The 25689-nt window shown below is 43.9% G+C and overlaps 1 protein-coding gene across 4 annotated transcripts in view; it reads right to left on the bottom strand.

Annotated features, from left to right (window-relative positions):
• Positions 1–25689, bottom strand: part of ASAP1 (ArfGAP with SH3 domain, ankyrin repeat and PH domain 1) — a 1875051-nt gene that overhangs the window by 1395988 nt on the left and 453374 nt on the right. For all 4 annotated transcript variants that reach the window (XM_085604920.1, XM_085604922.1, XM_085604921.1 and 1 more), the window contains one exon: positions 6238–6383. In XM_085604920.1, the coding sequence (XP_085461046.1) occupies positions 6238–6383 (146 nt within the window). The remainder of the gene's footprint in view (positions 1–6237; positions 6384–25689) is intronic.

Below are 25689 nucleotides of genomic sequence, written 5' to 3'. Positions count from 1 at the left end.
GCGGGAACTGCAGGGCCGAGTAATGGTGCCCCTGTCTTATTTTGCACGCAAGGGGCTCCAACGCCAGCGCAAACAAGAGAGGGGACAGGGGGCATCCCTGCCTCGTCCCCCTCCGAATATCAATGGTGCCTGAGATGTAATTATTCACCCTAACCCGTGCCACAGGTGCATCATATAATAAGTTGATCCATTGGAGGAACATGGGCGGGAATCCCATCCTCCTCAGCACCGTGTTCATATAGGTCCACTCCAAAGAATCAAAGGCTTTGGCTGCGTCCAAGAATACCGCCGCCGCCTTCGTCTCAGGCGTTAGATAGTGCGTGAGTGCAAATAATGTTCGCGTGTTGTGTGCAGTGGAGCGTTCTGGTATGAATCCAGATTGGTCGGGCAGGACCAATCTGGGCATGAGCGGGTTGAATCTGGCCGCCAGCAATTTGGCCAATATCTTGTTGTCCACGTTTATAAGGGACAGTGGCCTGTAGGAGTCGCAAAGTTCCGGGTCCTTTTGTGGCTTGGGTAGCGCCAATAATATCGCCTCTCGCAGGGTTGGCGGTAAGTGTTGTTGCTCGTGAGCATTACCATACATTTCCACCAGATGTGGGGCTAGTTGGTCAACAAACGCCTTATAAAATTCGCCAGTAAATCCATCAGGGCCCGGCGTCTTACCATTCGGCAGCGACTTCATTACTTCAGTGACTTCCTCTACCGTAATAGGCTGGGATAGGTATTCGCGGTGTGTGTCCGATAGCCACGCTATCGCCACGTCCTCAAGGTAGTCTGCGACTTCGGCCTCATTGGCCGTTGGCCTGGATGCGTACAGTTCACCGTACGCAGCCACAAATTCACCCAGTATTGCTTGTTCACCATATTTCCGCTCCCCTTGGCGCCCACGAATCACCTGTATGTTTTGCGGGGCACGTCCCTCGCATATGGTAGTCGCCAGGCGCCTGCCCGGTCTGCCGCCCTCCCCATACGCCCTCGCCACTTGTCTTTTAGTTGTATATTTAATTTCGTCTTCCGCGAAGCTCTGAAATTCAGACAGTGTTTTCCTAATGTCCCCTAGTATCCGAACATTCTGTGTGCTCTCATACTCCCGTTCTAGAAGTCGCAACTTGTCTTCCCTGGCTCGTATCTGCTGTTGAATGTCTTTTAGAATACCTGCGTTAGTGCTTATGCAGACTCCTCGTATGGTGGCCTTGCAAGCCTCCCACAGTACTCCCGAGTCGGTCGCAGAAGTCGCATTATTGTCAAAAAATTCCCGTATCGCCTGCCCAATTGTATCAGCATATACGGGGTCCATTAGTGCTTTGGCATTAAATCTCCAACTAAATGGAGGTGGCGTGAAATTCGGGAGCTCCAGAGAGAGGAGCACCGGGCTGTGATCTGAGAGTGTTCTGGGTAAGTGCCTAACCTCCCGTGTCCACAGTGCTATATCCCCAGTCACTAGCCAGTAATCTATGCGGGACCAACTGCCGTGCGATGTAGCTACATGTGTGGCCTCCAACTCATCCGGGTGTCTGCTTCTCCAGATGTCAGTGAGTGCCCTGTCAACCATTATATCTTGGAGGACACGTAGCGCGCGCCTGTGTGGTTCCGTTGTCGTTCCGGATCTATCGACATCCTCATAGAGCGCAAGATTAAAATCTCCACCCCAAATTACGTGAGGGGCCTGCAATTCACGCAGTTTACCCCACAGTAAGTGGTAGAACTGCGGGTCGTCCACATTAGGCCCATACACATTTACCACAGCTAGCCTCTGTCCCCGCAGGAGACCAGCCAGTATTACAAATCTCCCCATGTCATCTGTCTCAACCTTATCTATCATATATTTCAGCCCCTTTCTGATGAGTACTATTACCCCCCGTGCATATGAGGAGTAGGATGAATGGTGTACCGATTCAGCCCATCTCCGTCCCACATTCATTCGGCGTGTCGGTGCACAGTGTGTCTCCTGTATTAGTGCAATGTCTATACGCTGCCTGTCTAGGTATGCCAGCGTTTGCCTAATTTTCTTGGGGTTGCCCAGCCCCCGCACATTCCACGTTAGCAGTCTAAGATACCCCGCCCCTATCCTGTTCTCAGCCATCGATCAGTATCAACATGTGTGTACCAGTCACCCCCACCTTTAGTGAGTGCGCCCCAGTATTTGTCGCAGCGGGCAAGGGCCCCATTAGTCCTCATCAATAGTACTTGGAGTTCAGCGATGCATCTCATGCGCAGTGACCAACAGTTCAACTTCCCAACCACAACCCATGTCCCCCCACCCACTTTAGCACCCCAACCATGCCAAAGACACACCCCACAATTAACATCAAACATCAAATTAACTGAATTCGGGGATCACCCTCTTCGGGGGACCGCCTAGAACACACCCCACCATCCAACTCAATGGATGGGGACGGGATCATATTATGTTTCGGAGCTCAATAGCTCCCATATCAATGCAGGCATCATAACAACCCTCCCCAGGGCCTAGCGCAGCAGCCATTATGATCCATTCCATCCGAATCGCAACAGTATTTTCTTGCTATTTGACGGGCAGCAAACAGTCCTTTGCTTATCATCCCTCCCATGTCTGACCCTCAGGCCCCTGATCCAGCCCTGACTGTCAGGGACCATGTCTCCTGTTACCCAGCTATCTGGGCCCTTCCCAGGCCTGCGACTTACACAGTATCTCGTCACAGAGTGACTATGTCCATCATTAGGTGGGCTCTATCGTTTTATGGCATTGTCCCTCCATAGTCCCATAGACAGAAGCCAGCGCTTCCCCCCGCAGAGCTGCAGTATTAGTAAAGTTACCAGTCACCAGGCTGGCACAGGCCTGAATATCCTTGTTCGCAGCGGTCGCACTCACCGTCCCGGACAGGCCGTATGTCTCATTTTCATCCATGTCGGTCCCCACAGTCCTCTTCAGGGCCGCAGATGCACCACTTGGTGGGGAGTGTCTTCACTAGCCTTCCTGCATCTCACTTTGCAATACATTAGTCAGTTTCCGCACCTTGATCAACCCTCTGCTTCTCTTTGCGCTTGGCTCCGATTTTTTTGATGAGTTCATGCGCCTCGCGAGGCGAATGACACAGCGTCGCGCGCCCTCCATGCATTATGCGCAGCCGGGCGGGATAGAGCATGGCGTAATCAATCCCCAGGTCACGCAGTTTCTTTTTGACCGGATTGAATTCCTTCCTCGCCTGTTGGACTGCGAATGTGAAGTCTGGGTAGAATGCCAGTGTGTTTCCCTGGTGCGTGATCTGTTTTTTTTCCCGCACTATGCGGAGGATGGCATCGCGGTCCCTGTAGTTGAGGACCCTGGCGACTATAGGACGCGAGGGTGCCCCAGGCTTCGGTCTCGGGGCCAGTGACCTGTGCGCGCGTTCAATCAGGAACAGTGGAGACAGGTTCTCCGCGCCCACATCGTCCTTAACCAGCTCCTCAACATATGTTTCCATCCGGCCAGTGTTGGTGGATTCCGGGACCCCCGTAATTCTCACGTTATTACGTCTCGACCGCGCTTCCAAATCCTCCGTCTTGCTTTTCAACGCCTCCAGCAGCCTTTCCGCCTCAGCACATTTTTGGGCCGTGTTTTGCGAGACGTCTTCCACCGCCCCAAGTCGGGTCTCCGCCTCAGTCAGTCGCTCACCGTGCCCCTCCAGCTTGGCCGCCATGTTGTCGACCCGCAACGTGATGGTATCCAGTTTACCATGGATGTCTTGCAGGCTTTGCTGGATGGCCCTCAGCGCCTCCGCCATGCCCGGAGGTGGCAGCTCTCCCACGTCCGTTACTTCGTCTGGCGCCGATGTAGCGCCTTTGGTCTGACGCTTGGTTTCAAATGTCAGTTTGGTATGCGACTTTTACGGCTTCCCCATCTCGTCCGAATCCCTCGCCGGCCACCAAAGGTCCCGCTTGTAGAGGTACTGGGCGGCACTTTCCACCCCGCAGTTGCGATGTATGTCAGCTTAGCAGAACAGTGTGTGCGCAGCTCACCGTATCTCCCCTGGCCGGCACCTCGGCGTTTCGTCGTCTCACACCTCGCGTTTTTCACCGTTGCCACCCAGCGCCACTGGTTTCCAGCTGATGCCCAGCATTCATCGTCTGATTAGCAAATTCATGTGGCCATCTGCGTAACGCCCGCAGCTGCAGCGCTTCATCGGTGTCACGGGGAGCCGGCCACCTGCATTTCACCGCGCATCAACAATGGCGGCCATCATCACACTGCCATGGCATTGCTGGCATCCACGTGTAGTGGCAGGCGCTCGATCCAAAGATCCCGGGCTAGCGCCCTCCACAGTCCCGGCTTTTCATAGGTGCCTCATCCGCCACTGCTAGCTGCCCCCAGCCACGCAACCGTGCCGCAGCCTGATAGTCAGCACTCACCACTGCAGCAGGTAGTCAGATAGGCGGGCATCTCGCAACTCCCATATGATACGATCTTGTTCCCCCGTGAGGCTCCAGCAGCAGTCCCATCACGGGGCTTACGGTGCCAGTCGCGGCCGTTTTCGTGTCCCGCCGTATTCGTCCGACTCACCGGATCCTCCACGGCAGATCACCGCATGTAAGGTATACGCAGCGTCTTAAACGTATTCTTGGCAGGCATCCGTTCAGTCAGGCACAGTGACCGCCAGCAGCATCTCGGCTACGTACTCCCGGGCGCCGCCATCTTGGGAGCCGTTACTCGCGCTCGCCGCCGAGTGAAGAAGTCCGTATTTCTGGGGCTAGCAGGTCACTCAGTCGGCTCTCGCACTCTCCATCTGTGGAGCCCACCTTCCAATCCTCTCCGTGGTATTTGCCGGCTGCAGCGCTCCTTCTATCATGCCTCTCGCGCCATTTATTTCTCCGTCCGGCGGAGCTGTCTCAAGAGGCAGCCATTCCGCTGTGCGCCCTCTAGCGCCCCCCTAAATCAAAGATTTTACAATTCAAATACAGACAGAGATTGCAGAATCCAATCACACTCCTGGTTTGCAGAATGCCATTTCACTCTGCTTGCACAATCCTTGTACAGTCCAAATATGTTTTCAGTTTGCATATCCCAATACAATGTCAATTTTAAGCCAGTTTAGGGATCCCACTTTGAATAGTCCCAATGTATTCATTTAGTCTTCAGAATTATAGAAGAACGGTGCAATCCGACCTTGAAGATTCCAGAACATTGTCAATGATCCCATATTTCTATACATGGTTTACCCACTGCAGTCAGCTCTAGGTTCAACTCAGTGACAGGACCGTGTAAAATGAGCTGCAGCTCAAGAAAGTGTAACTCAATAGCTGCACATCTCGACCCTTGGCCCCTCACCAGAATACAGTCCTATTCACCTGGTCATGGCAGTGAAGCCTGTGGCATTCTCCTAGAAGGCAGAGCAGTCCGCAACTTTGGACATTGTCAGAAAGCCTTTGGCAAGCAGGGTAGCCCTTTATTAAAACATGTGGTCCGTAGCTAAGAAAAAAAAAAAAATACTTTTAGGGGGAAGCTGAGTGAATGGAGGTGCTGGGGTGTGGGCCCTGGTACAGGCAGCACGTGCTCTTCAAATTTCATTCTCAGCGTTATTTAATGTGTATGTGCCTCCAGGCTCCTTCAACTGAGGGGGGAGGTCCAAAACAAAAGGGAGAGGGATCTATAACTAAGAGTGAATTAAAAACCATATAAGAATATAACATTAGAAAAATGTGCTGTCCAAACTAGTAACTCCAAAGGCAGTCTGTGTACCCCTAGATTTTTGCTACAGTATTACTTACAAGCTGAGTGGGTAATAACTTCCTAGGCAATCACAATAGGCTAAATGTCACAAATGTATTTTTCAAAAAACAAAACCTAAAATTGTCTAATAATGCACAGCGTACCAATAAATGGATGTAAATAAAAATATTTTTCTTTATTATAAAGAAAAGGTAATTTGTTATATAAAAAAACTTTTAGGCCATTTACAATCACAGATTAAAAAAGGAACACATTTTTACAATATATCAAAATAAACAAGCTGATACAGGACCTCAACCTGCACTACCAAGCGTTTCAACAAAATCTAAAAAATAAAACACTAACATTCTGTAATGCACAACACCTGGATATCATTCATTACCAATACGTGAATTGTCTTGGGAGTAATGAGTTTTGAAAGCAGACATTCTCTTCATTGAACTAAAAACAACTGTTCCCACCAAGTCCCAGAATGTTGTGGTCCACTACGTAATGGAATGGATGCTGCAGCATGGAATCCAGTCTGAGAATATGTTTCAATGTCTTACCAGGTTTTTCAGAAGTGTTGATAACTCTTTTGTAAGGCTGGAAAATTTAACAAAAGCAGTGCCAAGATCTGGGTTATCACGATTTAAAAAATTGCTTCCAAATTTGTCAAGAGAATGTGCATAATTCTCTTCATTTTGAAGGTGATCTATAAGAGAAACAAAATGCACAATTATTGTCAGCCGGTTAAGATCTAACTGAACGTAGAGCAAAAGAGTGTTAAATTAATTTTAACATCAGATTATGTGTAAATGTGTCTGAAACTCGCAAGGTTTTATGCAAATCTAGCATTAAAGCAAAAATCACATTACAAAATGATGTAAAAAGTAACATTAATCAGGTATTTCCAATTCACAGACCCCTTCATTTTACTATTACTACCACTCTGAAGAGAGATAAATGACTGGAAATTATGAAAATATAGGTTGACAAGTAAAAACAATCACACAGCTGATGTTACACATTGCTCCAATTGCATGAATGCACCCCACATTATTCCTCAGTTAAATCAATGTACCTAGCAGTTTAGGAAAATAACATACACTTAAATTTGTCCCTAGCAGTCCAGTGGGTATTCTCAACCCCATCTGCCACAGAAAAAGCATATTTGATACCTTCAAGCTTTCTGCTATGCAGAAAGTTAATGCAAAAGTATACATAAATATACATTTATACATATAGTTTACACATAAATTCAATATTGCAAACAGCTGTACCATTAGGATTCAGGGTTTAGGATCAGTTATGAATTGACTACCATAAACTGAACATTTTGCCTGGCAAATATACTGAGGTCTCCAAACCAGTACTTAGTTCCTGCAGTGCAAAATACATTTCTGGGTGTCTTGAAGGAGAACCAGGGTGACTGGTTACCTCATGGGCCCCTGAGCACGAATAATTAGCAGTTAAATAGCATGTGGCCCACAAACAAGGATGAAACGCTGAAAACCCATCAGCCTTTCAATGAGGCGCTGTGGATGGAAGTCGGGAGCAGGCTATTGCCAGTAAAGAAATGCTTCTATGAAAACCTCCAAAATGGGTTAAAAATGTGTTCATTCTAGCTGGAGCCAAAATGTTTTACCCAAGAAGATCTTGTATCAATTATCAAGAGCTAAACAAGGTAACTAATAATTATTGCTAAGCTTTGTCGTGATAAAAGTTATTTTGGAAAGCGTGTAGGACGAGACAATATTTACTAAAGTCAATCTGCATGGAGTCTGTCGGCGCTTAAAAGAGGAAGTCAAGTGGAAGACCATTTTCTGTTTGGCTTTTGGACACTTTGAGGAACAAGTAATGGTCGTTGAGCTGTACAATGCCCCAGCAATTTTCCAAAGGTTCATAGATTTCAATTTTGCAGATAGTCTGAATTAGTTTTTAACCTCTTTTTATTGATTTTTATTTCCATGTTATACAACAAATATGTCAATGAACTTATTACATGCAGTATCATCCGACCAGTTTGTTAGCAGAAACCAGTGATCATTAAACTGAATGTAGGTTCTTTAGACAACAAAACAACAGGAGCCATCCAACTTCACACAAGTGGAATCATACAGTAAAGGCATAGGATAGAAAATACATCAGTATGGGTAGACCAGCCATATTAAAATGAGCTTCGAAAATCCTCACCCCCCCCCTCCCAAGTGGGCATGTCACCATCACAATGACATGGTATGGGACAATAGGTTCCTTTTTGATTGTTCCTCGGTTACATGCAGCCTTTCTGGGATATTTGTTGACACAATGTTCAAGTACTTGAATATTTACCGGCTGCTTCGTTACTTACCAACGAGGGCACAATAGTCCATTTTCTCTCATAGCTGATGCAGTCATATTTTTAGTCATACACAGATGGTGTAGCTTGATAATACCACATGGGCACTGGAGCCCTTATTCCCCTTATGGTTGTTACCATGTAGGAGGCACTGTCAGGGTTATAACATGTTGTTAATTTGTTAATCCGCCATCTTGGAGTCCTCCCTAAATCGCCTGCGTTTATGTTTTCTTTCTTATAGTATGCAGTGGGTTGGTTATGTTTTATAAAAGGTTAGTTTTCATCAGGTTTGCTCACCCAGACCAGAGACATGTCTTTCCTTCCTGCATGTGCCACATTCTCACATGCTGGAAATTCTTTTCAGATTAGATATACAAACTGGTGCAAGCTTGTTCCTTTTTCCACGCCAGGAACACCTTAGCATGAGGCTTTTCAGGTTTCGAGGATCCACACTGAGTCAGCATGATTGATTTTTGGAACATTTTTCAGTATGATTATATACGTACTACTCCTGCTGTGCATGCTGTTTCGCTCTTTCCTCTCTATACTCCTTTTACTTTATCTTGTAGGGATTTATTCCCTTGATCTAATGAGCATGGATCTTTCCTATTTCCAACGGAAAGAAATGTGAGTGGAATTCCCTACATGAAAACTTGCACCTGAATATTTGGGGTTTTGTAAAAACAAATTTTGGACTTTCACAACTTGCTCAGTTTGATTAGGTGCTGAGCTAGGACTGACTCCTTTTCACCTTTCCTTATAGGTGACTATCTTTGTTTTGTCCTGATGAAGACCCCAGAGGATTTGTCCCGTTAAGGGGTCAAAACATCAAATTGCCTTACGCCCACCCCTGACATTCATTGTTGGATACTTAAACGCCAATGTTTTAAAACCTTGAGTTTCAATTGCTCAAATAAATAATCCGATGGGTTTGGGGAATTCTTTTATGTTTAGCAAATATTGATCTTACTATGTCACTTTTGTTGTGATGAATCACCGAGAATCTCTTTATCACTGGGCCGTCGCTTAGAGCACCTTTTTGGATTCTTTTATACACTAAAAAGTTATCAGTCTTTTGCTTGTATGATTTGAAACACAGAATGAAAATATTTGCAACGTGGTTGTAAGAAACATTTTTGCTGTAATATGAAACTGATAGAGACTACAGGTCAACAAATATCCATGTCTTTTTTTTTTTTTAAAGAAAGTCTGTTTGGAATTTTCCCCCCAGTAGAACACTCATTTATATGACTGGTTATGAAATATCTGCAGCAGAGTATGACTTATTAAATATATGTAACAGAGTTTGATATACATAATCAAAGTTCTTAGCTATACCACTTTAGGCGCATTATGCTGCATGAAAGCTTTAATAACATCTTCCCATTAACAAGTTTTTGGATGTTTCTGTATACAAAGTGCTTCTTCCCTTCTCGAGTCTTCCTCCTCCGCTCTTGCCAAATGTTCCGCATCCAGTTTCCATTTGATGTATGTGGGACCCTTTATTTAAAAAACATGGCATTCAGCAATTTATCCAAAGCCAAGTCAAGAAATCTATTACCCACTGTTTTGGGCTATGCTCTAGGGAATAAGCTTAAGAAACAAGCCTCCGGTTTACAGTGACATTTCCTGGGTTATGTGCCCCCTAAGTGTCCTACGACCTTCCCCCAAAAGCCACCACCCAAGGGCAGCTCAAGATCATTTGGAAAAAGTCTGCTGTTGACAATGTACAGTGAGGACAGGCCCTGGGTTTGTCCCCAAATAACCCACTAATTTGAGAGAGTGAAAAATATGTCTAGTGTGAATAATGTAACTTTATAAGCTTAAGTTTAGTATTTGAGACTGTGTGTACAACATACAACAGCATTTTCTTCCAGTCTTCATCATCTAAATCTGTCCCATGGCACTGTTCCCAACAGGCCCTTATTCAATCTCAGCTTTCTGTTTAGGGATTTATAAAACCAAATAATTTGCAGCCTGCTCCCAACATCAACAGTAAAGCATGGTGTTGAGGTTCAGTAGATTCCAAACTCCCTAATCGATCAAAGGTGTGCAGTAAAGAGCCATAAATAATAAATGTCTGGGGGCCAAGCAACACTCATCTATAAATGTGGCTAGGGAAATCACTTCACAGGAGGAATAACAGTCTCCCACTGTTCTAATCCCAGCCTCATCCACTACAGTAAGTGGTGTACACCAAAGAAGGAAAAGTCTCCTTGGGGGAGGCCAAACAGAGGACAGAGGTAGGGCAGTGATATGTAAATAGAGGACAACGGGATGTGCTCCTAATTCAATGTTCCCAACATTTTACTTTTAATAGAAAGAAGCATTGAGAAATTCTATCGTCCAATCTTTCCTCCAATTAAAATCACTATTAATGCACCTTGATAGGGCTCCCACCAAGGTGTCCTGCCTTAGCACACTTCTCTGTCTAGCCACCACGCAATCCACTGCAGCTGTGCTGCCAAGTAAGAGAGCTCCTAACCAGGGGTTTCCAGACCTCCCTCAGTAACACATCGTTTAACTATTTCCAACGAGACTCGCTGTTGGTTCCCAACCCATACTAACTCCCTGATTAGGGAATCAAGTTGTTTAAACTTGAGACACGGAACCCAAACCAGTAAATTTGTGAAAAAATAAAGGAGCCTGAGAAGTTTAATCATTTCAGTAAGAGATGGCCTGGCAATGGTCGGTAAGTGCAAATATTGCCCACAAAAATCACTTTGCCTCTAAGCAATCTGAATCCCACCCCTAAATTTCCTCCTCAGAGATCCGATGCATCGTGGTAAATATTTACTTTGTAGATATTTAAAAGTATGAGTTGCTCGTTGAACCCCAAAGTTGTCCAAGAGTGGCTCAAAATTGTCTGGAATAAAGTCCTACCATAGCTGGAACGCTGGCTGCAGACCTGTCAAACCATCCTGTATATATAGCAGTAAGTCATCTACATAGAGTAAGATTATATATACATCGTCCCACAAGGGAATGCCCCTGGCCAGACCTTCAAGGGTAGCAAACGTCACAAAAGGCTCTACTTCAATGGCGAATAAGGTTGGAGACAGGGCATCACAAACGTGTTCCCTTAAATATATGGTAGCGTTGGAAGATGAAGACTCCAATTTTAATTCAAGCCAAGGGATTGGTGTAGAGTAATTTGATTCATTGTGCCCTCTGTTTCCCACAAAAAACGATGGATTTAGGGCCAGATCTCTGTACTGGGGTGACTGTATGACATTGTTCTGCATTCTGTTCATCAATTGTTCTTTTTGCATTTGTCACCCTGAGTGGGATGGGTATGCCCAGATGTGGGTCCCATGCTCTCCATGCCACTGGAGTCAAGCTATCTAGGCTGATGAGGGTTGAACCCTGAAACCAGCACTAGTATGCTTGATTTCAGTCCAGGGAGGACCTGGCATGGCAGTTCGGGCTGGACTGTTCCCATTGGGCGCAGGGTCAAGACTAATTTGCATATCTGGAATGGAACTGGAATGGCATGGGGCACAAAAGAACGATGGACTTAGGCCCAGATCTCTGTACCAGGGTGAATGTATGACATTGTTCAGCATACTGTCCATCAATTGTTCTTTTTGCATTTGCCCCCCTCCCCCACAGGTATTTACCATTGAAGTCATCAAAGTCCATTCTCAGAATTAAAAGTAATTTGTCGAACAAGGAGTAAGATGTCACAGGTCCTCATGCTCGTTCCCCTGATGTCTAGGTGCCTGATTCCAAGGTGTGCCTACCTGACGTTCCACTACCCTCAATGTCTGAGACTTTAAGGAGTCCAACCGTCGACTTTGCCAGCACTGTGGCGGCTTTATTATTTTCTGTTTAAGATCTATTAGGGTGGTTCACACTTCCATGGAACTGTTTTCTCTTCTTTTGTTTCTTCTACATCTGTGGGAAGGATCTCGTCAATGTATCATGAGCCTGGACAGCTTTGTACTATTGTAGCCAATCCCAATTTTCAGTGATTCCATACAAAAAACTGAGAATTTCCATTAATCCCGATTTTGAGCTTAACCGTAAATGGTAATGAGTACTGAAGGTTAACCTCTCTCAGTGCAACAGCTGCAGTATATTCTGGAAACAGGAGCACTGAGCTATTATCCACTCTTAGAGGCTCAATAGTGTGTGCCTTCTACAAAACACTATCCCAATCTTCAAAGTGCAGGAGCCTAGCCACTACAGGTCTGGGGTGGGTTGCCTTGCCGGAACCCTGTGCGCCCTTTCCAATTAGAAGAAAGCAGAGAGGCCCTGAAGCACTAATTCTGTCGGCAGCTAATTTTCCAAATTTCCACCATTTTTGTGCTTTACACTCCTCCTGCCACCACCCTAATGTTATTGTGACAATTCCTCCCTTCTGAATCTTCCGTTCCATACTCAAGTTGTCGGACCCTCTGAGTAAGTTCTGTGATTTGGTGTTGTGATATAGCGCAATCTGTCCTAAGTTCTTTCAGAGCGTCTTCTGCATTACTGACACTATTGGCCAATTTGTGTTGGTCTACCAGGAGGACACCAACCTCCATTGTTATTGTGTCTATTTTAGCTTCAGTGCCTCCCAGAGTGAGATATTCCAATCAGCATTCTGTCAAGTTTGATTTGAAACAGGTCAGGAATGAGATCAGACCAATCGCCTGCGCTGGTTCCTTCACCACCAGGCTCTTTCACAGGAACTGATCTACCCCCTGTGAAGCCAGGTCATTCTGCTTAGGCTTCCCCATGCCTCCAGGTTCCCTTCCTCTCAAGGAGGTGCTGGAAATCTCACTATCGAGCCGGTTTCTTGAATATGGTGGATAGGATAAATTAGGGAATGTATTTATTGATCCTATTATAGTGGGAACCAGGGCAGAAAGATCCTCTTCCACAAACTCATAGGTCTTGGGGCCAATGTTGAACAACAATGCTGTACTCCAAGGCTGAGCTTAGGTGTGTGAGTGATCAAACAGAACCAAAATTATGCAAATCCCCCAGACAGTATGGCCAAAATCACTCTGCAAAATATGTGCCTGACATCCATCAAAGATAAGTGGGGTGGGCGGGAGGACCGGATAGGTCTCCCTTCATGGGATCAGATGCATCATTTAAACATCAATGGACTGTGGTCTTGTGCCTTTCAAGTCTGTAGGGCCTGAGATCCAGGACAATCAGGAGGCGCTGCAGCCAGGTTCCCATATATTTAGTTCTCTTCAGGGGGAATCAAGCTCACTACCAGCAATGTAACGCCATCTGGTCCTGACCACATCACCCCTGCTCCAGTCAGCAGCTATGAGGCATATGTAAGGCACTCCCGCAGCAAAGGCACCTCTAGCTCTCATTGGTAGACTATGTAAGGCCAGCAGGGCAGAGCCTGTAGATCGCCTTCACCATAATTCTCTCCTCCGGGGCCCGTTGGACTCCTGCATCTTGCAGTCAGTACAGGTAACGCTGATCAGAGGATGCCTTTTTTTCCAACAGCGATAAAGCTTCAGGCTCATCCCTCCCCCCTTCAGCGCTGCTCCAATATCGGACACCTCAGTGTTGCAGCCCATCTCAACCCTGGCTGATTGTTCCAAATTGGGGATTTTTGTCACTGCAGTTGACATCCATCTATACCCCTAGAGGTGTTATGCATGAATGGAGGTTTAGCGGTCTTACTCTGACCAGATTTAAAGAAAGAGCTTACAGACCAGGCCGGGAGCCCAGCAAAGTACATTCAACAGCATTCGTAGCTGGCCATGTCCCCATTCTGAATCAATATGTTGTAATCAACTTGGATGACACTCAGTTTATCAAAAAACCTTAAGAAAACCATGTGCTTCCAGCTTTAGCTTGACTTCAGCAGCACCAACTTTATAGTAAGCACGAGAAATGTGAATTTGAAAAACAGATAAAATATTACCTAAAACCAGAAGGAATATCTGTGAGGTGTAAGAATAGTTCTTGTCTGCCACGCACATACTAATAGGAAGGAAACCCAATCCTTCCCAGGGTTTGAACATTTTTACTGACAATTTATTGCAGTTTCCCTAAAAGTCTAATGACGATCTAGACCCTGTATAATTAGAAGAGTTATAGTCCATCATGTTGAATCAACGTTAGAATCGTTTTTATTTTTTGAAAAAGCCTTATTAAATCCTAAACTCCAAAAGGAAGTATTATGGATGTGTCATGACTCAGCAATATCCAGACACTGAGTTGCACCCACACTACATTTAGCATTATATGGTGGTCTTCAGTTAAAAAGGACTTTCAGAGTCAAGTGACCTCTTGTCTAGTCTATTCCCAAGAATAGGTGCAATATGCAAAACCATTTGGGCATTTACCACCTCTCCCTGTTCCTTCTTGAAACACGGCATATTATTTTCACTGATTTTATTATGATCTCCCACCACCATAAAGGTACCAAGTTATTATGGTAACAGCTGATGTATTCTCTAAGAAGGCTCGATATTCTCCATTTAAGAACATACCTAGAAGAGTATGGCTCAGCAGCTCCTCTCAGAAATCTTTCAACTACATAGCTTCCCTACTGTAATAGTCTCTGATTGAGGTCCCCTGTTTCATATGTCTCACACAATCGTGTTTTCTACCCAGGGTACTAAGAAAGCTCTGTTTTCCAGATTTCATCCATAGACAGGCTGAAGGAGTTAATCAACCTTTAGAACAATACCTGTGATGTTATAGTATTGCTACGCAAAATATTTTATACGAATACCTGGCACTAGCTGAATTTGCTTACAATAACACAAGGCACAGTCCTGCATCAAACATACCTGCTTCACCATGAACTTATCCTTCAGTCCCTAGAGCTGCTGACTATATTAATTGTTTCAATGAACAACAATGCATTGCTATAAATAATTTCCATGGAGCAAAGACAGCCCCAGCTAAAGCTGCCAATCAGCAATAGTTCTAAGTCACTATTCTGGAGATGGAGTTTGGTTGTCTTCTTGATTCTTTCCAAGCTGATCATTACTCTTCAAATTGCTGCCTTGCTGTTTATTTTTCTTTACTATATTTAACCACAAAACTCGGCTTGTCTTTTGAGGCTTCCTTCTATTTGGAAGGTACTATCCTGTATTATATACCTTTCAACCAAAACCTGTAATTGCACAGCCATAGAATTTACAGCTCCTCCTATTATGATTCAGGGACAACTGGAGTTCGAGATATGAGAAATCTGCAACTCTTGTATATTTGAAGGAAAACCCCAATTTGTATTAGATTTTGAAGCACATCATGTAAGGGAAAGCTCATGGATGGTAACCCTCCGCGGATGGGAAACCAATTCTTCTGTGCCTTTCTTAATAAACCTTGTGTTCTGGAGGTGGGGTATATTGTCATAACATGCAGTCGCTGATGCCACGCTCTGAATAAGGATGTTGTTGCCCTATATACTTCAAAGGTATTAAACCGGTGATTCTCTTCTAAACCATACACCTAAAACCAAGACAGTTGGGCTCCAGTATTTGTCCTTGGGTGGCGGGGAAGAATATGACAGTTCAGCAAAGGGCATGGAAACAGAAAGCAAATTCAATCTCTCATGCAGGATTTTGTATTAAGGTTGCATTCACCCAGTGTTCTTTTCTGATCAGCCACAGGATTTGTAAATTACTAACAATAATTCTAAAGTCTCTGTTAAAACACGGAATGCTTTATTCCCTGTAACAAGTCATTTTCCTTTACGTGACTTAACATGAGTGGGGAATTGTCCTATTTTCAAACTGGTATGGCTTCCTTTGAAATCTCTACTAATACCATTACACCAACCCATCACCAAAGAAGGGTCAGACTGGGACAGAAAATCCCATGTTGCTTCCTGTTTCTTCTATCCTCCAACTTCCTATTACTCCCTATTTACAAAGCCTGAAAATGGTGTTCCATGCATCTCAAACACTCCTGTCACTATGGCAGTGGGCTTCATGCTCCCAAATTGATGAATTACAAAAGTTTTTATTTCCTGGAAGAGTTGGTGAGAGGTATCTGCTGCCATAATGTACACATTTAAGCCGTGAGGTTTGGCTTTGGTGATTGCCTTCTTGTAAGAATTCAGTTAATTCCTATACAGAAGAGCATCCTCATCAGTATAATTTCTACACCACTTCCAACTTGGTGAGTTCTAAGTTGTTGCGTGTTTAATGTTTCAGTGCTGTGAACCAAGCACATTTCACCTTTTATATTTTCAGACTGACTGATTTTATCTGGTGCTTCTCTGGTTAGAACAGTTTGAAGTCACTGGTTAACTCTTCCAGACCTCCATCAATGTATGTGTCTAGGCAAGCATGTGACAATAAAGCACCTTAACATTGAAGTGCTTCTACTACATTGATTTCGGACAAGGACCTAAGAGAAATAGATACACTTGTATTTTCTGTCTGCTTTTTAAACAGTATAAAAAAAATATTATATAAATATTATACTGAGATAAAATCCAGACAAATAGTAAGACATCTATTATACTGATAGCATGTCAGCTGGCATAAAAACAGGCATAATGTGGTGAAAACTCTTGACACATTTGAAACCAAGTACACTTTGAATTGTTCTTTATGACCAAGTACAAAAAAACTTTTTTTTTTTTTTAAAACAAGTTGCTTACCTGCACACCGTCATTCTTCAGTATTGATATCTTTCATAAATTTAAATGCTTGAATCTTTCCCGTGGTCTAGCTGGGGATGCCACATTAATTTTAACAAGTAGTATAAAGGAATGCATCGTACAACAAAGCTTAAACTACAGACATTGTTAATCAAGTCACATCCTTTTGATAAGAACCAGACTTCGGCCTATCAGGAAGCAGCTGTTGAAGCACTTTTCTTCTCCAGGGCCCTCACACCATAGATTTATCAGCACAACTGTAAAGGTAACACTGCAGAGGTATTAAACGAGATGAGCTATCCGAGAGGTGAGAGGGTTGCATGTGAATATTTGAAAGATATCAATACTGGAGAACAACAGTGTATAAGTAACGTATTTTCTCCAGCACTGAATTTCTCATTGAATCACACGCTTCAATTCAAAATGCAAGCAGTTATCAACTTGAAAGAGTGCTCTGTAATCAGATGTGGGAAGCACTAAACCCTAAAAACTCCAGTCTACATTTAAACTCCACCCATCTGTGGTAAATAAAATTCCTTTACCGGGACTTAATTTGATACAGAAACATAATAAAATAGCTCAGTAAAATGAGAGGCAGAATCCGTGGTATTAGAGGTTCGGAATGGGCTTTATTCCAATGATCGATTATAATCGGTTGCTCCAAGTTCCATCACCACGGGGGTTCAGGAAGTGAAGTACATACTTTATTGACAAGAAGTAACTTTTATAGTACATACATTACAATGAAGCGAATGCAGTAGGCGTAACAATTGATAAGGAAATTGACGATTTACCTGCGTAACCGAAAATGGGTGTAATAAGGAGTAAAAAGGAACATAATTGGTTATGATGTCACACATAGGTGGATCTATAAGATAATACTTGGCATAGATGCGCGCGCAGCAGCATGACGTGTAACTAGGGGGTGAAGGGGACTTGACATTTAGCTCTACATGTGGAGACAAAAAGTCTGGGGGGTCAAGTCAACCTAATCCCAAATCATATCTAACATCCTATGTTTAAAGAACTATGTTATCCACAAAAGAAGGACTCTTGGACAGAATCTATTCTATACTGACTGTGCGTGCGTGTACAAGCGTCTAAGTGTCTACACTGAATGCGAGGGGGTAGGAATATTCCCTGGTAACAGGGCTATGAATTACTTGCATGAGGACAGAGAGGCCGAGCCTTTGCTCAGTAGCTGGAAGAATGTTTACTTAAGCTGCTAGACAGGAATGCATCGGCTAAGGAGTGAAGCAGATAATTCGAAGGTGAAATACAGTTCTTGGCAGGGAATAGGCTGATGTCAGGCTTCGTGAGCCGCGCAGAGAATGAGACAAAGTTCATGGTCACAGATGCAGGCTCAGACTGGAGCTTTCAGAGGCAGAAGGCAAGAGGAGTTTGATGACAGAATCAGGGCCTACTTGCCTGGACTGTAAAATGGCATAAGTGAACCATACAAAGCCGGCGGCCTTTCATATTTAGGAATGGAATATCCGGCCTATTCATGGCGGATCTGACAGAGGACATGTTGACGGCGGACGCACATGTATTTGCGTCTTCATAACTGGAACTGGAGGGAACATACATGTACTTGTGACATGCACATAGAACCGTTGGGGTCCAAGATAGGGGACATAACTGACCAGAAAAATCCATATTTCCACATTCCCTCCTTGTCCCCTACTTGCCCGTTAAGAGATATCAATCTTCATCAATCCATTGATCTGTTCATATAGCATCATTTGTTCTTCTTTCTTCTTCCGTGACGAATGAAATCTTGATGGTGGAATACACGATGTGGTACACAGACCACAGATCGCTGGTCCACATTGTAGACATAGACAGCAACTGAATAGTATGAGAAGGCCAATACCTAGGAAGGATAAAACTCTCCATCCCCAGGCTGATATCACATTCCAAAACCAACCGGACCAAGTCCAAGTGCCTGGGTTCTGGTGTATCTGGTTTACAATCTTATGAAGGCGAGTGATGGCTTTATATACAGATGGCGAATTTTCTGGTATGAATACGCAGCAGCTTGATCCGATGACCCTACAAGCTCCGCCCCTATCAGCCAGGATGACGTCAAGGACAAGACGATTTTGAAGCACAACAATCCGCATAGCAGACTGCTCTTCTGTTAAATTGCCTAAGGCGGAAATAGTCTCATTCACTACTGCTTCAAGTGTTCTAGTTAATCTACGTATCAGCTTGCTATTAGTAACAGTACCTATATAGGGAAAGATGCCTTTATTAAAATCTACATACTTGTCCCATGCCGTCTCAGTGTAATCGACAATGGGGAGATCTCTCCGCTCTCTGTTGTGTACTAAATGAATATTTCTGTAATAATCAGGAGGAGCTAGGAAAACAGGTGGCAAAAGGAATGCAATGTAGCAGGTACCATCCCAATCTAGAGGTAGACGCATATATGCAGTCTGACCACATATAAAGTAGGAGTGGCGATAAGCTCTAAATGAAGATTTGCCTTGATCACTGAATTCTACTATAGTAGTGCATTTACTATGGCCCATATGTATGGAACCAACCTTTCTTACACACAATTCACCCTTCGCTGGGAATACTGACATGGTGGGTAAGACTAGTTCAACTTCGGATACGACATTTAGAATCATGAGATTAGGTGTAAAATTACCTAATCCATATACTTCATTTTCTAGATCAGTTCCTGTTCTTTTGGGGCGACCCTCCTTGTCAGGGTAGCAGACCTTGAGTAAAACTAGGTTCAGGTTTCCCCATACCCAATGATCTTGGTAAACTGCTGTGTCTGAGTCTATGGAATTGATTAAACTAAACCATGCTCCACAGGAGCCATTATGTGTAAATGGATGTGGAAAGAAAGGCAGGACTCCTTCATAATTCTGATAGGGAGGGAGTCGGCCACACACCCAACAATTGGTGGCATTACTAGTCTGATGGGAATGATGTAACATACTAATGAAAGTGTTATTGCGCAGCGCAAGTCTATAAGACAATTCATGCGGAGGTAAGTCACTAAAAGAATGTTCAGCAGTAACATTATAAACATGTCTAGAAATAGGGTAATATATGTGCAACAATATACTTGCAGTAATTATTAAAAGACTCAAGAAAAACAAAATTAATAATGTCACTATGCAGTGGCTACGCAATGATTTACAATACGCCTGTCGTTTCAACATTTTCCGGGTATTTTCTCTACTCAGGTCCAAGGGATACATGTCAGAGACAATTCAACCGCTTCACCTTGGAGAGGACTTAAACAATCAAATTGCTCGACTTGTTGGGCCTAAGCTTTAGTTTGTAGTGTTCAGAGTTATTCTGTTCAACAAAAGGAAGTTTTGAGTCAATGGGTGAAGACACACGAGGTGGACTGTTTACATCTGCAGGAAGTCCATGAAATTTCTTGATATGACTTGAATGAATCCAGCCTTTCCTGCCCTCGATCTTCACGGCTGTTCTTGTGGTCAACAGGACCAACTTGGGCGACTTCCACCTGGGCTCCAGCTGAGTCTTTCGGTCGAAATTCCTTACAAGTACGATATCCCCCGGAACTACGTCATGGGGTTTCACCTCAGTGTTGTCGGGAAAGGCTGCAGCTACCTGTGAACGACAAGATTGTAGTGCAGACATCAAGGAAGCCAGGTAATCTGTCAGCATATTACAGTCAATATCAGTTATTTTGCGTGGTATAGGCATCCCCCACATATTTGGTGGTCTGCCGAAGATCACCTCATACGGGGATAGCCCTGTTCGAGAGTGTGCTACCATTCTCATGTAAAAGAGTGCAACGGGTAACGCTACTACCCAGTCGACACCTTTCTCTCTGCATATTTTGGACAATCTGATTTTCAGTATCTGGTTATGTCTTTCTACGAGACCTGCTGCCTCGGGGTGTCGGACACAGTGGAATTTCCACTGATATCCTAACAAAAGTGAAACGTGTTTCATTAATTCGGATGAGAACGGCTGGCCGTTATCTGAGTGAACAACACGTGGTAAACCGTATCGTGGGAGGAATTCTCGAACCAACTGTTTGGCAGTAGTCGGGGCAGTGTAATCTGAAACCGGGTATGCCTCTGTCCAACGGGACAGAGCGCAGACAACTACGAGAACATATTTGAATCCTCGACATCGTTCCATCTGGATATAATCCATCTGGAGTACTTCAAAAGGGTGATTAGGAGGATGAAATCCACCCTGTTCTACGGGAACGCTTTTTCCTGGGTTAAACTGACAACAGATCATACAGGTACGGACCTTTTGTTTGGCTGCTGCTCGTAAATGTTTATTGAACCAAATGTGTTGAATGCTGTCTAGCATAGCTTTTTCTCCTAGATGTGCTGGACTATGTATAGTGTTAATTATAACTTGGACCATTGAATCAGGAAGGAACCATACAGACTTTTCCTTCATCATCCATCCTTGGTCCGTTTGGATCCCTCCTAATTCAGTCCATTTCTTTATTTCGTCTGGTGTAGCATGTGACTGTATGTCAATTACGTCAAGAGTAGGATCTTTAACTGTCATACAATGTGTCGGTGTCGGGACTATTGTCTTTGTCATGTTGGGGGTTTGAGTTTGAGCAGTCTGTTTAGCTGTTCTGTCGGCTAGATCATTGCCTTGGGAAATGATATCAGTAACCTTCGTATGAGCCTTACATTTCATAATTGATATTGCAGTGGGTAGATGTATTGCATCTAATAAGGCATGAATGAGGGGTCCGTGCTGAATGTGGGCACCGTGGGAAGTTAAATAACCTCTCTCTCGCCACAGCACGCCGAAGTCATGTACAACTCCGAATGCATAACGTGAGTCAGTGTATATGTTGACTTTTTTATTCGTGGCTTGAATACAGGCTTGTGTCAGAGCGATGAGCTCTGCGGCTTGAGCTGACAAAGTATTTATACGATTAGTTTCAATGACTTCAGTATCTGTTGTGACTGCGTAAGCGGCCACTAACTCTCCTGTACTTGTTCTCATACATGAACCATCTACATACAATGTCAGGTCTGGATCTGACAATGGGACATCGGTTAAGTCTTGTCTGGGTTTTGTCGTTATCGTAATAACTTCAATACAGTCATGAGCTAGTGGATCTGTTCCGGTTACTGGCAAAAGTGTGGCAGGATTCAATGTGTTACAGCGTCTGATTTCTATATGTGGCTGAAACAATGTAAGTTCGTATCCTGTAAGTCGCGCTATAGTCAAGTGTTGTGTTTGCGTTCTATTTACAAGAACCTCTACTGCGTGTGGTACTTGAACTGTCAATGGATGTCCTAACACTATGGCATCGCTTTGTCTGATTGCTAAAGCTGTCGCTGCTACTGATTTTAGGCATGCAGGCAAAGCCTGAGCTACGGGATCTAATGTACTAGAAAAATAAGCACATGGTTTGTGTGCTCCTGCTTGTTCCTGTGTGAGTACTGACAAGGCAGTACCTTCGCGTTCTGTAACAAAGAGTGTAAACTGTTTTCTGTAACATGGTGTTGCTAAAACAGGTGCTTGACATAAAGCTTTCTTTAGGCTTTCAAAAGCTTGTGTATGTTCCTGAGTCCAAGGGAGAACAGTCGATGTGGCTGCCTCCTGTGTTGTCAATTGAATGAGTGGTTTTGCTAGAAATGCATACTGAGGGATCCACTGCCTGCAATATGACGTGAGGCCTATGAAAGCTCGTACTTCCTTTTGTGTCTTGGGTATTGGCATGTTAGCTATTAACTGAATGCGGTCAGGTGTAAGCTGCCTTCCCTCCTTGGACAGCGAGTGTCCAAGATAAATAACTCGCTGGACACAGAATTGCAGCTTAGAAGGGGACACCTTGTGCCCCTTTTCGGCTAGAAATTGTAAAACTGTCAGTGATGCTTTTTCACATTCCGGTTCGCTTCTCGCGGTGATCAGCAGATCATCGACATATTGAAGCAAGGCAGTGTTAACTGGCATGTGAATACTGTCAAGTTCTCGTTTCAGTGCTTGGCTATAGATGCTGGGGCTTTCTGTAAATCCTTGAGGTGCGCGTGAGAATTTAAAGCTACGCCCATTTAAACTAAATCCGAACAAATATTGGCTTTCCGGATCTATTGGGACGCTGAAAAAGGCATTCTTGAGATCAATTACAGTAAAGAATGTTGCTTCGGAATCAATAGCTGTCAGTAATGACGAGATATCTGGGACCACAGGAAATTGTGGCACAATGCATTTGTTTAACTCGCGCAGATCAATAACCAATCGATATACTGGCGGGGCCGTAGGATCTGTTCGTTTAAGAATCGGAATTATCGGTGAATTACATACATTGGAGTCTGTTTCCACAACTACTCCTTGGGCAATTAGCTCGTCAATGATTTGTAGTAAAGCCACTACAGCATCTGGTGGTAACTTGTATTGTCGCATTCGTGGTAGCACCACTCCTGCCTTTAATGTGACTCGATATGGTGTAATATTCATGCAACCAACATCAGTAGGGCCTTGTGCCCATAGATGTGTAGGTAAAGTCTGCAGTCGGGGATCCATGTCTCTAGACACATAGTGACCTTTAAAATCACGTAAAAACAACCTTACTCCTTCCGGAGAACAACATATTATGGCTCCTAGAGCTTTCAGTGTTTTTATTCCTAACAAGTTTTCTGGACATGATTTAGTAAGCAATAAATCTGTAGTTCGGGTCAGAGGTCCTATCGTAAGTGGAAGAGGCTGTGATACTTCATTAACAATAGGTTTTCCTGAAAAACCAAGGGAAATATTCTGAGAGCCTGAGAGGGGTGCCCCTGGAACTTCACTACGTTTTATAGTTGTTCGACTTGCCCCTGTATCGAGTAAAAATTTTCTATCTTGACCTAATAATTCACTATGTACATAAGGTCCTTCTTGATCTACAGGAATCTCGATAAGGGGTAAGTCAACTTCCCTCTCTAGGCTAGTTCATGCGTAACGCTGATACTCAGGATATTCATACTGTGCGGTCTGATACATTTGTCGTGTTGTTGTCTGTGTGGCAGCAACAGGCAACGGTGGTGCAGCTGGCACAAACTGTATTGGCTGTTGTGCGGCTGGCATGGCCTGTGCATGTTGCAGAGCTCCTTGTTCATTCTGATCTTGTCTGAGTGGCCGTGATCTTTCTTGTGTTTTACCTATGGCGCTATTATGTTTTAAAACTGGACAATCGTGTACGTAATGACCTGGCTTTTTACAATAATTGCATGTCCCTTTTACAGGTCCTGCTGAATCGGAATGTGTCATACCCTTTTTATGTCCTTCAGCTGGAACTGTCTGGGAAACTAGCATTTTCATTTTCGTGTCTTTCATGCGTCTGTGTTCATGTTCTTGTTCCTCTCTAATTCTATTGTGATGATACTGTAACATTTGTAACATTTGTGATGGAGTGTTACCTTGCCAGGTACTCTCGAATTTTAATACTCTATTCTTTACTGGGGGCAGGGCATTTTCTACTAATTTTGTTACAAACAGATGCGGGTATGATTCGCTACTTGCTTTTATGCCACTATTTATACCAAAACATTTTTCGAATCGGGCATAGTAATCACTAGTGTCTTCATCTTGCTTCTGTTTACAGGCTGAAATTGTACCCCAATCTTCCTTTTTCGTAGTTAATAAACGTGGCAGTACCTGTACTAATAAACCTGGTAATGCTTTAGTTTTATCCCCAAGTCCTGCTCCTGCAGTTCGGGCCTTTTCTTCCGCTTCTAACACTGACCATTCTATCTTTTGGTCTCCTACCTCCCACTCTTTTTCCTTGAGTTTCTCATAAATGCCAGCAGGCATCAATACCTTTAATATTGTCATAATGTCGGGATAGGTATACTCTCCCATGAGTAACATGTCTTTAATTTCTCGGTGAAAACCCGCTGGATCTTTGTCATGACTGGGTACCACTTTCTTCATTTGTAACAATTCTATTTTTGATATGGGCGTATATACAAATACGCGCCTAAACTCGTTGTCCTCGCCTTTTATTGGGTGCACTTCTCGCAAGGGATTCTGTCTATCCATGTGATACGTGGTTCTTTCCTTGACGGGCAATGAGACATGCTCTGAGCATACAAAAAGAATATACTGCTTTCTTGATTCTAGAATTTCTTTAATTAATTTAGTACCTGAACCTCTCCATTTATTCAGAAGCAATTCAGTCAATATGTCAGGTAAGGGACCAGGGTCCGAATGCTGACTCCGATATAGTATAATGAGTTGTTGAATCATATAAATCCCAGCTAACCTCTGTTCATCTGGGGTGAGATTCAAAAATGTGCGTACTACTGTATCATCACTATATTTTCCGGGACTGTCCACCCAATGGACAGCTGCCCTGGCTAAATCTTGTTCATCCATAGAATCGAGAAAATGATAACCCCTTCGTTATCGGAGTAGTTTGTCGGCGGTTTGGAACGAATGCTCGTTAGACCTTATATTAATTATAGGTATTTGGAAATTCTTGTTATTATCTGGACATATCGGACGTATTGAGTCAGTATGACATCTAGTCTGATTTCTATTACAAGATCTTCCTCTACCTACATAGGCTATGGTGTCCGACTGTCCCGCGGGCAGTCCTGACCCTTCTTCCTCGCTTTGTTCGAACTCGTCTACCTCTAATCTTTCTTCGTGTAGGCGTTCTATCTCTTAACGGATCTTTCGGCACATGGCTATTATACAATTTTGCTTATCATGTCTCCCTTCTGATATATTCTGGCTCCATCTTGTAAGAATTTGCATTGCTTCCGGGTCTACCCCCGGTCGGTCTTGATTTCTGATCACACAGTTTATGAGGAAACGTAACAGCTCCCCCTGTATCTCTACTTTCTGGTATTCCATAGCTCTGTTAATACATTCTGGATCTCGCCCTGTTTGGACAAAATGATATATTTTATCTAGATGCGCAGTCATTCCTGGTAACTTCCCTAAATACACTGCGGCTCGTCTGATACGCAATGATGTCAGGGTCATTTCGTCCTCTTTACCGGGCACCGGGTCATATCTGCAATCTATAAGAAGTTCCTTCAGCGTACGGGCACTTATGAGTTTGGGTGTACGTGAATGTACTGACTCTTTAAAAGTAAGTTTATTTATTCTAGGTGGCGTAGA

The sequence above is a fragment of the Triturus cristatus genome, chromosome 5_1 (genome assembly GCF_964204655.1).
Source record: "Triturus cristatus chromosome 5_1, aTriCri1.1, whole genome shotgun sequence".
In the NCBI taxonomy this organism is placed as follows: Eukaryota; Metazoa; Chordata; class Amphibia; order Caudata; family Salamandridae; genus Triturus; species Triturus cristatus.
Note: the sequence above shows the minus strand (reverse complement) of the source record. Positions and strands in the feature narration are given on the sequence as shown.